The 12,576-nt window shown below is 44.2% G+C and overlaps 1 protein-coding gene across 1 annotated transcript; it reads left to right on the top strand.

The window, feature by feature from the left end:
- The first annotated feature begins 4,769 nt into the window (after positions 1-4,769).
- On the top strand, positions 4,770-12,339 carry dhrs1 (dehydrogenase/reductase (SDR family) member 1). The gene is made up of 9 exons (XM_015957376.3): positions 4,770-4,914; positions 5,988-6,136; positions 6,227-6,370; positions 6,473-6,552; positions 7,222-7,354; positions 7,455-7,592; positions 7,669-7,738; positions 7,851-7,931; positions 11,860-12,339. The coding sequence occupies exons 2-9, from the start codon at positions 5,993-5,995 to the stop codon at positions 11,994-11,996; spliced, it is 927 nt and encodes a 308-aa protein (XP_015812862.1). The 5' UTR covers positions 4,770-4,914; positions 5,988-5,992; the 3' UTR covers positions 11,997-12,339.
- Positions 12,340-12,576: the final 237 nt, after the last annotated feature.

Here is a 12,576-nt window from a genome sequence, read left to right as displayed (position 1 = left end):
TTTCAGCAGCTTTAGACGTTTGTTTCTGAGCCTTTTTCAGGTTAGCCCCCAGATCAATGACTTCCATCACTAAAGAACAAACAACACTTGGAAGATTATTTATAATTTATTGCTGAATGAACAAATGTGTCTAGGGGATGAAACTGATTCACACTCAGATTAATATTCTTTGAGTTTGAATTCTTGAGCTGAAGTTCAACATCCTCCAGTTGACTCTGTGTGATGTTCATTCTCCGCGGAAGCTCTGAAGTTGATTTAGGCAAAACGCTTTAAAAGGAAACATTAAACATGCTTTCCATGGTATATTTAATTAAACTCCCATGTGCTTTTTTATTTACCTGCAAGGTTCTCCACATACGTCTCTTTGAGGTTAGATAGTTCGTCCTCCAGTGGTTGGATTTTCTTGTGAAGCTCCATAATCTGAGCAGCGAAAACAGATCAAAGTTATGTTTTTTGATGCTATAAAATATATCTTTTATAATTACCAAATTTAAGATTAAACACATACACAGATGAGCTACTATCATGGTGCTCGAGTCCAACATTTGGGTTTTCCTTTGGATCTCATTTCGGGTTGAGAGCAGTTCATTTTCCACTTCTTCAGAAAACAAAAAGGACGTTATTCATTTTTTGTGCTCCTTAATAAATTTGCAGCACTGTCAATACCATGATCCTGCTGCTTTTCAGCTTTAATTCTATCAGCTTGCGCCTCTAGTTGACTTTCTTGCTTTTTAAGTCTGGTGAGTTCATCTTGATGAGACAAAATCTGGAACACTGAGAAAAAACACATCAGGTGAGACAAAACCTTGACCTGCAAGCTGACTCGCAAATGTCGGAGATACCGACTCAGCTTTGTGTTTCATCGTCTTTGTCCTGAATTCCACCAATCAGACTGGTGAGGTGTTCCTGATATCCTTTTGTTTTATTAAAAAGCTTAGATTTTCAGAAATTTGTAAGTGGTTTCAATCACTAGTTTTCATACGACGCTGAAGTTAGCTTCCGATTCGGGAAATGGCTAAAGGGTCCAATTTTTCTCTACTCTGATCATTTTTAATCTTCTCAACACATACACTCTTCAAACCTGTTCTAGATTATTCTAGGCTCGTAGCAGAATGATTTTGTAAACTTTTTTCTGATTTGTGAAACGTCAAAAAAGACAGATTTATGCATTTTTTTAAGTATTTGGTTCACACTGGAACTGATCCTGAACCCCAAAAAAAATTTTTTTCTGGACAAGCTTAGCTTTCAATATCTCTAAATATTTTTAAGTTATTGTGTTTAAATTACTGAAAAAAAGTACGTAATAACAGAGAAACACTCGTCTCGTCTCGTCTCGTCTTCCTCCGCTTATCCGGGTCCGGGTCGCGGGGGCAGCATCCCAACTAGGGAGCTCCAGGCCGTCCTCTCCCCGGCCTTGTCCACCAGCTCCTCCGGCAGGACCCCAAGGCGTTCCCGGACCAGATTGGAGATGTAACCTCTCCAACGTGTCCTGGGTCGACCCGGGGGCCTTCTGCCGGCAGGACATGCCCGAAACACCTCCCCGGGGAGGCGTCCAGGAGGCATCCTGACCAGATGCCCAAACCACCTCAACTGGCTCCTTTCGATCCGGAGGAGCAGCGGTTCTACTCCGAGTCCCTCCCGAATGTCCGAGCTCCTCACCCTATCTCTAAGGCTGAGCCCGGCAACCCTACGGAGGAAACTCATTTCGGCCGCTTGTATCCGCGATCTCGTTCTTTCGGTCATTACCCAAAGCTCATGACCATAGGTGAGGATTGGGACGTAGATCGACCGGTAAATCGAGAGCCTGGCTTTCTGGCTCAGCTCCCTCTTCCCCACGACAGATCGGCTCAGCGTCCGCATCACTGCAGACGCCGAACCAATCCGCCTGTCGATCTCCCGATCCCTCCTACCCTCACTCGTGAACAAGACCCCGAGATACTTAAACTCCTCCACTTGAGGTAGGACCTCTCCCCCGACCCGGAGGTGGCAAGCCACCCTTTTCCGGTCGAGAACCATGGTCTCAGATTTGGAGGTGCTGATCCTCATCCCAGCCGCTTCACATTCGGCCGCGAACCTACCCAGCAAGAGCTGAAGGTCAGAGCTGGATGAAGCTAGGAGGACCACATCATCCGCAAAAAGCAGAGACGAGATTCTCCTGCCACCAAACTCGACACACTCCACACCACGGCTGCGTCTAGAAATTCTGTCCATAAAAGTGATGAACAGAACCGGTGACAAAGGGCAGCCCTGGCGGAGTCCAACCCTCACTGGGAACAGGTCCGACTTACTACCGGCTATGCGGACCAAACTCACGCTCCTCTGGTAAAGGGACTGAATGGCCCTTAACAGAAAGCCACCCACCCCATACTCCTGGAGCGTCCCCCACAGGGTGCCCCTGGGGACACGGTCATAAGCCTTCTCCAAATCCACAAAACACATGTGGATTGGTTGGGCAAACTCCCATGCCCCCTCCATCACCCTTGCAAGGGTATAGAGCTGGTCCACAGTTCCACGGCCAGGACGAAAACAACATTGCTCCTCCTCTATCTGAGATTCAACTATCGATCGGACCCTCCTCTCCAGTACCTTGGCGTAGACCTTTCCAGGGAGGCTGAGGAGTGTGATCCCCCTATAGTTGGAACACACCCTCAGGTCACCCTTCTTAAAGATGGGGACCACCACCCCGGTCTGCCACTCCCTAGGAACTGCCCCCGATGACCACGCAATGTTGTAGAGACGTGTCAACCATGACAGCCCTACAACATCCATAGCCTTGAGATACCCAGGACGAACCTCATCCGCCCCCGGGGCTCCGCCGCTGTGTAGTTGTTTGACTACCTCAGCAACTTCTGCCCCCGAGATCGGACAGTCCATCCCCAGGCCTCCCAGCTCTGGTTCCTCCTCGGAATGCGCATTGGTGGGATTGAGGAGCTCCTCAAAGTATTCCTTCCACCGTCCGACTATAGCCTCAGTTGACGTCAGCAGCTCCCCATCCCCACTGTAAACAGTGTGAGCGAGTTGCTGCCTTCCTCTCCTGAGGCGCAGGACAGTTTGCCAGAACCTCTTTGGAGCCGATCGATAGTCTTTCTCCATGGCCTCACCAAACTCCTCCCACGCCCGAGATTTTGCCTCGGCAACTGCCACTGCTGCACCCCGCTTGGCTATCCGGTACCTGTCTGCTGCCTCCGGAGACCCACAGACCAGCCACGCCCTGTAGGCCTCCTTCTTCAGCCTGACGGCTCCCCGAACCTCTGGTGTCCACCAGCGGGTACGGGGGTTGCCACCACGACTGGCACCGGCCACCTTACGGCCACAGCTAGCAACAGCCGCCTCGACAATCGCAGAGTGGAACAAGGCCCACTCGGACTCAATGTCCCCCTCTGCTCTCGGGTCGTGGTCAAAGCTCTGCCGGAGGTGGGAGTTGAAGACCGTCTTGACAGGTTCTTCTGCCAGGCGTTCCCAGCAGACCCTCACTATGCGTTTGGGTCTGCCAGGTCTACGCGGCATGTTCCCTTGCCATCTGATCCAACTCACCACCAGGTGGTGATCAGTTGACAGCTCCGCCCCTCTCTTCACTCGGGTGTCCAAAACATACGGCCGCAGGTCAGATGATACGACTACAAAATCTATCATCGACCTGTGACCTAGGCTGCCCTAGAAACACTAAAAAAGGAATTGATTTTGCTTCAGAAATGTATAAATAGAAAATGTAACTGTCCATGAACAAACATTCTGAAATTGCAGAAATGAAACTCAACATGTATTACAACCTTGTATGGCTTTTTGAATATGTACGGCTTTCGAAAACATTTGACTGAGTATGAATTAATCCTTGTGTGCATGTTTTTCAGGTGACAAAGTGTTGGAAAAATGGGAGTGGAATCGATATGCAGCTGAGAAAGCCATGCTTCAGCAAATTCATTTCTACCCAAAATAAAATGGTTATGAAATTAAGTGTTTCTTTTGTTTTATTGTCTTTCACTCAAAATAATACAGAAATACTAACTAGCTAAATAGTTGTCAGCTGTAGTAGTTAAATTATGTTGTAATGAGCTGCTGTGATACACATATAGGACAGTGTTATGGAGATTTTGTAACAAATTTTAGTTGCTGGTGAGAGGAGTGCTGCTGAAATGTTTTTCACTGCTTCTGGGAGTCCTGTACTTTAGCAACTGGTGTAGGTCAAAAGTTCATCTTGGGCTTAAGAATAAAACTGAATATTTAGCAAGTACTAGTTTGTTTGCACATCTTGAAAAGTCTTAGTTTAATGTGTTCTCATTTTTTCCATATATTTTTAATTCACTTTACAGCCTTTTATCGTTGTAAGTATGTGCTACTGTCATAAAAATTCCCTGTCTGAAGGACAAAGGGATTTACTATTCGGTTTTCATGCAACGTGGGTAATGACGTCATTTAAAAGTTCGCCAGTCCAAATTTGAAGTGAAAAAAAAAATCCGAAATAAAAAAAAGCTTTTTCCGGTAAGTTTTGTTTTAAAAAACTACTTCCTGTTAAAGTAATGACTTAATGACTTCTGGTTAAGGTGACCCACCGTGTCGTTTTTCTGTTCGATATGTATATGTTTACATACATATCCAAGAGAGAAACGACACGGTATGGTTTTTCTCGTCAAATTCAAACTACCTCCTGCAAAGTAATGACTTCCAGCGAAGGTAATGAGTCATTACCTAATCATTTTTTTTTCATTACCTAATAATGACCCGTGTCTTGTTTTTCTGGTTACGTCATTTCCGGTAGACGTCATCTGATAGCTGCAGTCAGATGCTTGTGTGTGAAGCGGAGCTCCAGATGAGCTCTGGTAAAGTCCGCTCAGCCGTGCGTTAACGCGTTTGGTTCTTCCAGCTTTTCCTCCGAAAGGCCAAATTAAGACTCGGCCTGATCTCTGCTGCTGTTGGGTAAGCTATTGATTCATGCATTTTAAAACGAGTTACATAAAAACGGGTTAATTTAGACAACAGGCGAACGCAGGTACGCGAGAATCCCAGATGTATTTTACTCTTAGGAGTACATTCGTTTAAAAAGTATTTTAAACACACAAACTTCTTACACGTGATTGTTTATACATTATTCCATTGGTTTAAGAAGACATGCAGTCTTTTAGCTATTTAACCCCGTAGTATTTTACAAGCTTTTAGCCATAATTCAAACTTATAGAACGATTGTATTATGTGAATGAAGGCAATTAACTGCCCTAAATGTTCTTAGCAGTCCAGAATCCAGCTAAAGACGGTATGATAAAGTTTATGACAACACAATTAAGTCTGTTATGTATTTATTTAAACATTTTGCTGAGTCATAAACTTTTCTGGTCTTGATTAGTAATCAATGAGATTTGGGCAAACTCTTACTAAAAATAATGAAATAATAAAAACACCCTGACTAATTGTGACTTGGACTTAAAGTAGGTTTTAAGGTGAAATGTCACCCTTAGTGAACTCTGACCAGCCTGTGTCAACACACCGGGGTCAGTGGTTTCACCTTGTTTGTTACCATCTAATTAAATCTGGCCTCTGTTAACCTTTAACTCACTTAAAGAGCAAGTCACCCCCTACCAGATTCTTACTCAACTCCCACTTCCTGTTTGAAAAATGCAACAAAGGCTGTTGCCTAGCAGAACGAGAGGGCGGAGTCGCTAACAAATACACACACTCACGACATTGTGACATCATAATGTACCGGCTAACATCATAGCGTACCTCTTAGTCAATAGCAATGGCAGATTTAAATTCAAATGCAGTGCAGAGTTTTTACCTGACGATGGTGCAACACTAGGCAGAATATTTAAATTTTACCTAAGATGCACTAAAGTGCTGAATTATTGACCACATTTATCTACAGCACAATCAGACACTCATTTATTTAGTTTATCAGCAAAAAAATGTTGATTTGGGGTGACTTGTGCTTTAACAATTCTTTGAATTCCACAGAGACTTGAGTTTATAGCTGATGGTGTTGCCTCCAACCACAGGGAGGATGTCCCTGTCTGGCTGGGTGTGTGTGGTTACAGGTGCCTCCAGGGGCATTGGGAGGGGAATAGCGCTGCAGCTGTCTGAGGCAGGAGCGACCGTCTACATCACGGGGCGTCAGGAGAAGACTCTGAAACTAGCTGCTGCGCAGGTGAAGTATCTGAAGGATGATGTTTCAGAGAGCCAGATGATTGTTTTTTCTTGACTGATTTGTTTTTTTGTTTTTATTTTGTCATCACAGGTGAATGAAAGAGGTGGGAAGTGTGTTCCAGTGGTCTGTGATTCTACAAAAGATGAAGATATAGAAGCATTATTTGAAAGGATCAAACATGAGCAGAATGGCAGACTTGATATATTGGTCAACAATGCCTACGCCGGCGTACAGGTTGGTACCAGACACTCCTTGGTTCATCATAGATGCGATACAGAGCTCTTCTTGTTCATTTCGTGGATGAATAAAAATTCACTCCAGCTTTTGTTGTTCCAGGAGATTTTTGAGAATATGGGGAAGAAGTTCTGGGAAATGGATCCCTCTCTTTGGGATTCCATCAACAACACCGGTCTTCGGTACTAATTGATTTTATAATGATTTTGGTTAATGTTGTGGTCTTACCTGCAGCGTGCCATGTGACTACTTATTTTCTTCAGATTTCATGTTTCAAACCTCACAGACAAAGTATCAGCTGTATTCTCGAGGGAGTTTCCAAAATGCTTGAAATGTCGGTAGCTCATCCCAGCTGATTTTCAGAAGTTGTGAGAAATGTAAGACAGCTTAGAGATTGGCAGCCTGTGAAAGTAAACAGCACTGAATTGCAACAAGAAATGTGTATATGTATACATGCACAAATTTATTCACAATTTCAGCAAACGCTAAACTGTCAAAAGCAAAATTTGGTGGAATTACAAAAAATATTTGTGCATTTTTTTTATCACAAATTCGATTTTCAGGGTCAAATCCAAATTGCGGTTCTTGCACAGGTCCGATCTGCTGATTACAGTTTTGTCTAGAACTATAATTTACAGAGTAAAATTAATAACATGAAATGTATGATATTGGATGCAAACATGTCCATGTTCTCGTGAGAATTTATTTTGGTTGATAAGTGATGCATTCAGGGACCTGTCTCAAATTGGCTGATTACAGTTTAAGCCTAACATTTGTCTCTTGTCAGCAACAGTCACGGTTTGCTGAGATACTGGCTCAGATAAACAAGAGTTTTCATTTTCTTCTGCTAGGGGTCACTACTTTTTCTCTGTCTACGGATCTCGCCTGATGGTGGCCCAAGGTCATGGTTTGATTGTGACCATTTCATCTATGGGTGGGCTGCGGTATTTGTTCAATGTACCATATGGGGTTGGAAAGGCTGCAGTAAGTTATTCATTGGATTTGTCTCAAATCCACACTTGGTGTTCTCTTATATCGTGCCATGACGCCGTAATAAAAAGCTATTCTGTCTGTTTGTTTTCAGTGTGACCGACTGGCAGCTGACATGGCCGTTGAGCTGAAAAACAGAGGAGTGGCTTCTGTCAGCTTGTGGCCAGGAGCCGTACAAACAGAGCTGGTGTCTCGTTTCATGCTAGAAACACCAGAAGGACAGAATTCTAAGGTGGACTAACTTATCACAGAAATACTATCTAAAAGTTTAAGAGGTAAACTAATCATCTGAATTAATCATTCTTCAGTATAAAGAAATGTTTTCCAACGGAGAAACCACAGAACTGAGTGGGAAGTGCATCACCAGCCTGGCAAAAGGTCAGATTAAAATGTTAGAAATGGTTATGAGATGCTTAAGAAACTCTTACAGAGATAAGTATTTTAGAAAAAATGTCCTAATTGTTTTATTGTTTGTCTTTTTACTGAAAAGATGGAAATCTAATGTCCTTGACTGGGAAGGTGCTGATGACGTGTGACCTGGCAAGGCGCTACGGGATTAAAGATGTTGATGGTGAATTATTTGTTTGTTACATTTTAGCAGATACACACAGATTAGCCATAACATCATGCCCACCTGTTTGATTTCTTCTTAGTGGAGCAACTGCATCTTCATATTTAATGGTTTTACTCGCTCAGTTTTTGACTTAAAGGAAGAAAAAAACACTCTTGAAAATAATGCTTCAGTTCCATTGAGTGGAATGGTTTGGGTCGAAACGGGTCGTTTTTCTGTTTCCCAATCAATGGACTGTGTTGTGTGACACCAGCTGCTCCGCCCTAGCTGTACCGCTCCATTGTCCCATGGACCTACAACTGAAGGTGGCCCATGATGGCGCGCTCAAGGTCGGCTGTATGGACCGCTTTTACTAAACAGACAAATTAGCACCCCTACCATTGACAATAGGGAGCCTAAGTCAGTTCTGCATCACGGGTCCCCGGAAGAACGAAAAAAATGAATGCAAGTCAACGGGGTTAAAAACGCTATTTTCTAATTCCGCTCGTTTTGTGCCATGGATTTCACATATGATGTCTGAGAATTTTAAAGACACATTTTGACACCAAGAACGTGCTTATTTTCGGACGGAGGAAACGCTATTTTAGGTTTTGTGTGAAAATAAGTCCAGGACTACAAATGGGCTTCACGAAAGTGACGTCATCGAACCAGACACGGAGAAAGCTGAGGGAAAATGGCTGTAAGGTCAGCAAACTTCCCACAGGAGGAAAGAACCATCATAAATCTGGTCATGTGGTAAGTAGCAGCTGCTTTGGGGAGAGGAGATTATGTGGTTGACGTCACATATGCGACGTGCCGATTTCTAGTTTGTAGTCATGCTAATTACGAACTTTTACAAGCTGATGAATCTCAAAGTACGTGACTGGCGTCGTCGAAACACCCATCATTACTTTTCATTTACAGTGATCCCTCGTTTATTGCGGTAGATGCGTTCCAGACCTGGCCGCGAAAGGTGAAAATCCGCGAAGTAGGGACACCATATTTACAGTACAGTACTATAACGAATTATCGTATGATCACATTCTCTTTTTGTGGGTAAAACTCAAGAAAACAATTTTTTTTACTAGTTTTTTTTATAGTTTTATTACAAAAAGTGCATTTTATGATGAAATTGATGGAAAAAAAACCCAGGAATTTCTTGATATTTCGCATAGAAGAATACCGTGAATCGGTGAAAAATACCGCGAATCGGCGAATTTCCCTTGAATAAGGCTCCAAAGAAAAAATCTGTGAATCCGCGGTAAACAAACTGCAAAGTAGCGAGGGATCACTGTAAATAGAAGTATTACATATGTGTGATCCAGGGAGTAAGGCAAAGCGGATTAGAAAATAGCGTTCTTAACTCTGTTGACTTGCATTCATTTTTTTCGTTCTTCCAGGGACCCATGGTGCGGAAGTGACTTATGCTCCCTAATAATAATTAACGGACTCTCTGCACTGTCACTTGTAGTCTTCTGAAGAGCTGAATTGAAACCTAGTGGTCAGTACCCACCACCGCCATCTTGGCTGCTGCATTTGTGTCGACACTCTTGGAAAATTCAAAAATGGAGCCACGGATGGGGGCACATGATTGACAGCCATCAAATTCTGAGCTGATGTAGCTATGAGCTAACCAAAATTAATGGAGGTTGGCGACAACTTTTAGCCAGAACACTGAGGTTTAGCGACTCTGCTACCCTCTACCTTCTAGGCTTTAATACCTTTAACGTGAAGCCAAGGCTGAGGCCTTCCCTGGAGCAAACAGGGCAAGCCGCTAGCACTAACAGCTCATGTGCTACCTGTCAATCAAAAGGACACACCTCTAATTTTTCATAATTTTGAGTTTTAATTACATCAAAAGAGATACAAATAAATTCACCGCCCCCAGAGTTGTCATAAACCTAAAATATTTTTAAACCAGTCAGTAAACATATTTATTTCTGCTGTGAAGTTGGCATTTTTGACATGGGAGTCAATGGGAACTTGGTCCTCCATCGTGGGTTAGGGGGGGAAACGGACACGACAGGGATTGCTGTTGTTGATTTAGCGTCCAGGAAATGGCAGAGAATGTCTCGACTAGTAGATGCTTAGTGTTAACATTAGCAGCTCAACAACACAGCAGAACTCCTTCAGGCTTGTGGAGTTTTTGGAGATTGATTGGAGACATCAATGTTGCAAAGCAAACAGAGTCTGTGGTAGAGTCATGGTGCCTGTTAGCCAATCAGACGCGAGATGTCCAAATAGCAAGACTCCATCCTGCCGTCTGAAGCTGAAGCTACTTTCTCCTCTGGCTGAATTCTCCTTGCTGAAACAGGCGCACCAGAGCAGTGATGGGAATTCAGGCTCTTTTTAGAGAGCCGGTTCTTTTGGCTCAGCTCACCAAAAAGAGCCGGCTCTTTCGGCTCCCAAGTGGCTCCTCAGATTTTCTGTTGCGTAGAGTACATTTATAACCAAAATAATACAAAACTATGTGTAAAATGATTTACTAATGTAAAAAAAATGCTATATTATCAAATATTTATCATTTCTATGGATTTAATAATTGAACACTTTAAGAAATCTCCACTTTCCGACTGCTGGCACTCATTTCCTCACCATCTTCGTCGCACTCTCCTCTCTCTCACTCGCCTTTTTCCTCCCCTTCATTCCCTCTCATCTCCCTCCACCCGCATGTGCTCTGCTGTGTCTGAGTCTGATCCTCCCTCTTCCACCCCCCTACTGCTCTGTGTGTGGACAGTCTGGACACGCAGTTACACATGTTGACCAATCGCCTGTAGCTTTCACCAAGGCAGGGGGAGGGGAGGGGACGGCTCCCAATGACGAGCCGGCTCCCGTCGTTCACTTCAAAGAGCCGGCTCTTAGAGCCGGTTCGTTCGCGACCGACACATCACTACACCATCATCTGTGTTCATTAGTACAATTAGAAAATACAATCGGAAAAGGGTGGCTTGCCACCTCCGGGTTGGGGGAGAGGTCCTACCTCAAGTGGAGGAGTTTAAGTATCTCGGGGTCTTGTTCACGAGTGAGGGTAGGAGGGATCGGGAGATCGACAGGCGGATTGGTTCGGCGTCTGCAGCGATGCGGACGCTGAGCCGATCTGTCGTGGGGAAGAGGGAGCTGAGCCAGAAAGCCAGGCTCTCGATTTACCGGTCGATCTACGTCCCAATCCTCACCTATGGTCATGAGCTTTGGGTAATGACCGAAAGAACGAGATCGCGGATACAAGCGGCCGAAATGAGTTTCCTCCGTAGGGTGGCCGGGCTCAGCCTTAGAGATAGGGTGAGGAGCTCGGACATTCAGGAGGGACTCGGAGTAGAACCGCTGCTCCTCCGGATCGAAAGGAGCCAGTTGAGGTGGTTTGGGCATCTGGTCAGGATGCCTCCTGGACGCCTCCCCGGGGAGGTGTTTCAGGCATGTCCTGCCGGCAGAAGGCCCCCGGGTCGACCCAGGACACGTTGGAGAGGTTACATCTCCAATCTGGTCCGGGAACGCCTTGGGGTCCTGCCGGAGGAGCTGGTGGACAAGGCCGGGGAGAGGACGGCCTGGAGCTCCCTAGTTGGGATGCTGCCCCCGCGACCCGGACCCGGATAAGCAGAGGAAGACGAAGACGACGAAGACGAAGAAAATACAATCATGCCTAGTAATCTTAACCCGAAAAAAGTCCTGCCTGGTCCTGGATATTATACCGATTTCACTTAGATCCATCAAATTGTCATTTGGGGGTTTGATCACCACTATTGCTGTTCAGTGTAGATTTTAAATGGTAAATGGCCTGTATTTGTATATTGCCTTCTTAGAGTCTACAACCCCCCCAAGGAGCTTCACAATTTATCCACACATTCACCTGCTGGTGGGGATGAGCTATGATGTAACCACAGCTGCCCTGGGACACACTTGACATTTTAGCTCACAGCTCTAACTAATAAATTGGTGTTCTTCTGTTTTCCAGGACGAAGTGTACTTGATTATACTTCTCTGAAGTTCCTCCTGACCCAGGTACCGTACCTGTCGTGGCTTTCCCCTGTGGTCCCGTCATTCCTGCGCCTGCCTCGCTTTGTGCTCTCTCTGGCAAGCAGCCGTTTCTGAAGATTTCCCATGACACTCTTCAAATTTAAATTAAGATTATAACCTGAAGTTATAATCTCAGTGTTTTGAGGAAACAACCTTTACCAATAGATGAAGAAAACAAGAAGTTCTAGTCAACTTTTGTAAGCATTTGTAATCGAAATGAGAATAAACACACATTTACACTCTTTATTTCCCATTGATATACTATTTACCAGTTTGATATAAACCAAATATGTTGAGTTTACATTGAAAGGATTAACATGAAGAATTCTGTAACAGTATTTTTGTATTTACTAGATGAGCGCTAATGTCAAAAGTGGGAATTGTAAGCTATTTTTCAGTTCTGAACAGTAAAGAAAATACAAAAAAAAACTCAAAGTCTGTTTTTTCCCCAAATGTGTTAAGTTGGGTTTTTTTTAGATTTGGTGGGAGAATGCAAATAAAAATATAGTTTAGAGTTGCTTGATCATCATTGCTTCTACAATTAACAGCATTTTGATTAACCCATCAATATCATCTATCCATCCATTTATGGCCGCTTTTCCAGGGTCGGGTTGTGGGGACAGTAGTGGAGCGTGGTTAACTACATACTAGAATC

Source organism: Nothobranchius furzeri, chromosome 11 (assembly GCF_043380555.1).
Source record: "Nothobranchius furzeri strain GRZ-AD chromosome 11, NfurGRZ-RIMD1, whole genome shotgun sequence".
In the NCBI taxonomy this organism is placed as follows: domain Eukaryota; kingdom Metazoa; phylum Chordata; class Actinopteri; order Cyprinodontiformes; family Nothobranchiidae; genus Nothobranchius; species Nothobranchius furzeri.
Note: the sequence above shows the minus strand (reverse complement) of the source record. Positions and strands in the feature narration are given on the sequence as shown.

Coding starts and splice junctions, on each gene's coding strand:
- dhrs1 (XM_015957376.3), top strand. CDS start 5,993: ATGTCCCTGTCTGGCTGGGTGTGTGTGGTTACAGGTGCCTCCAGGGGC. Junction 6,137..6,226: donor TGAAACTAGCTGCTGCGCAG/GTGAAGTATCTG, acceptor TTGTCATCACAG/GTGAATGAAAGAGGTGGGAA. Junction 6,553..7,221: donor ATCAACAACACCGGTCTTCG/GTACTAATTGAT, acceptor TTCTTCTGCTAG/GGGTCACTACTTTTTCTCTG.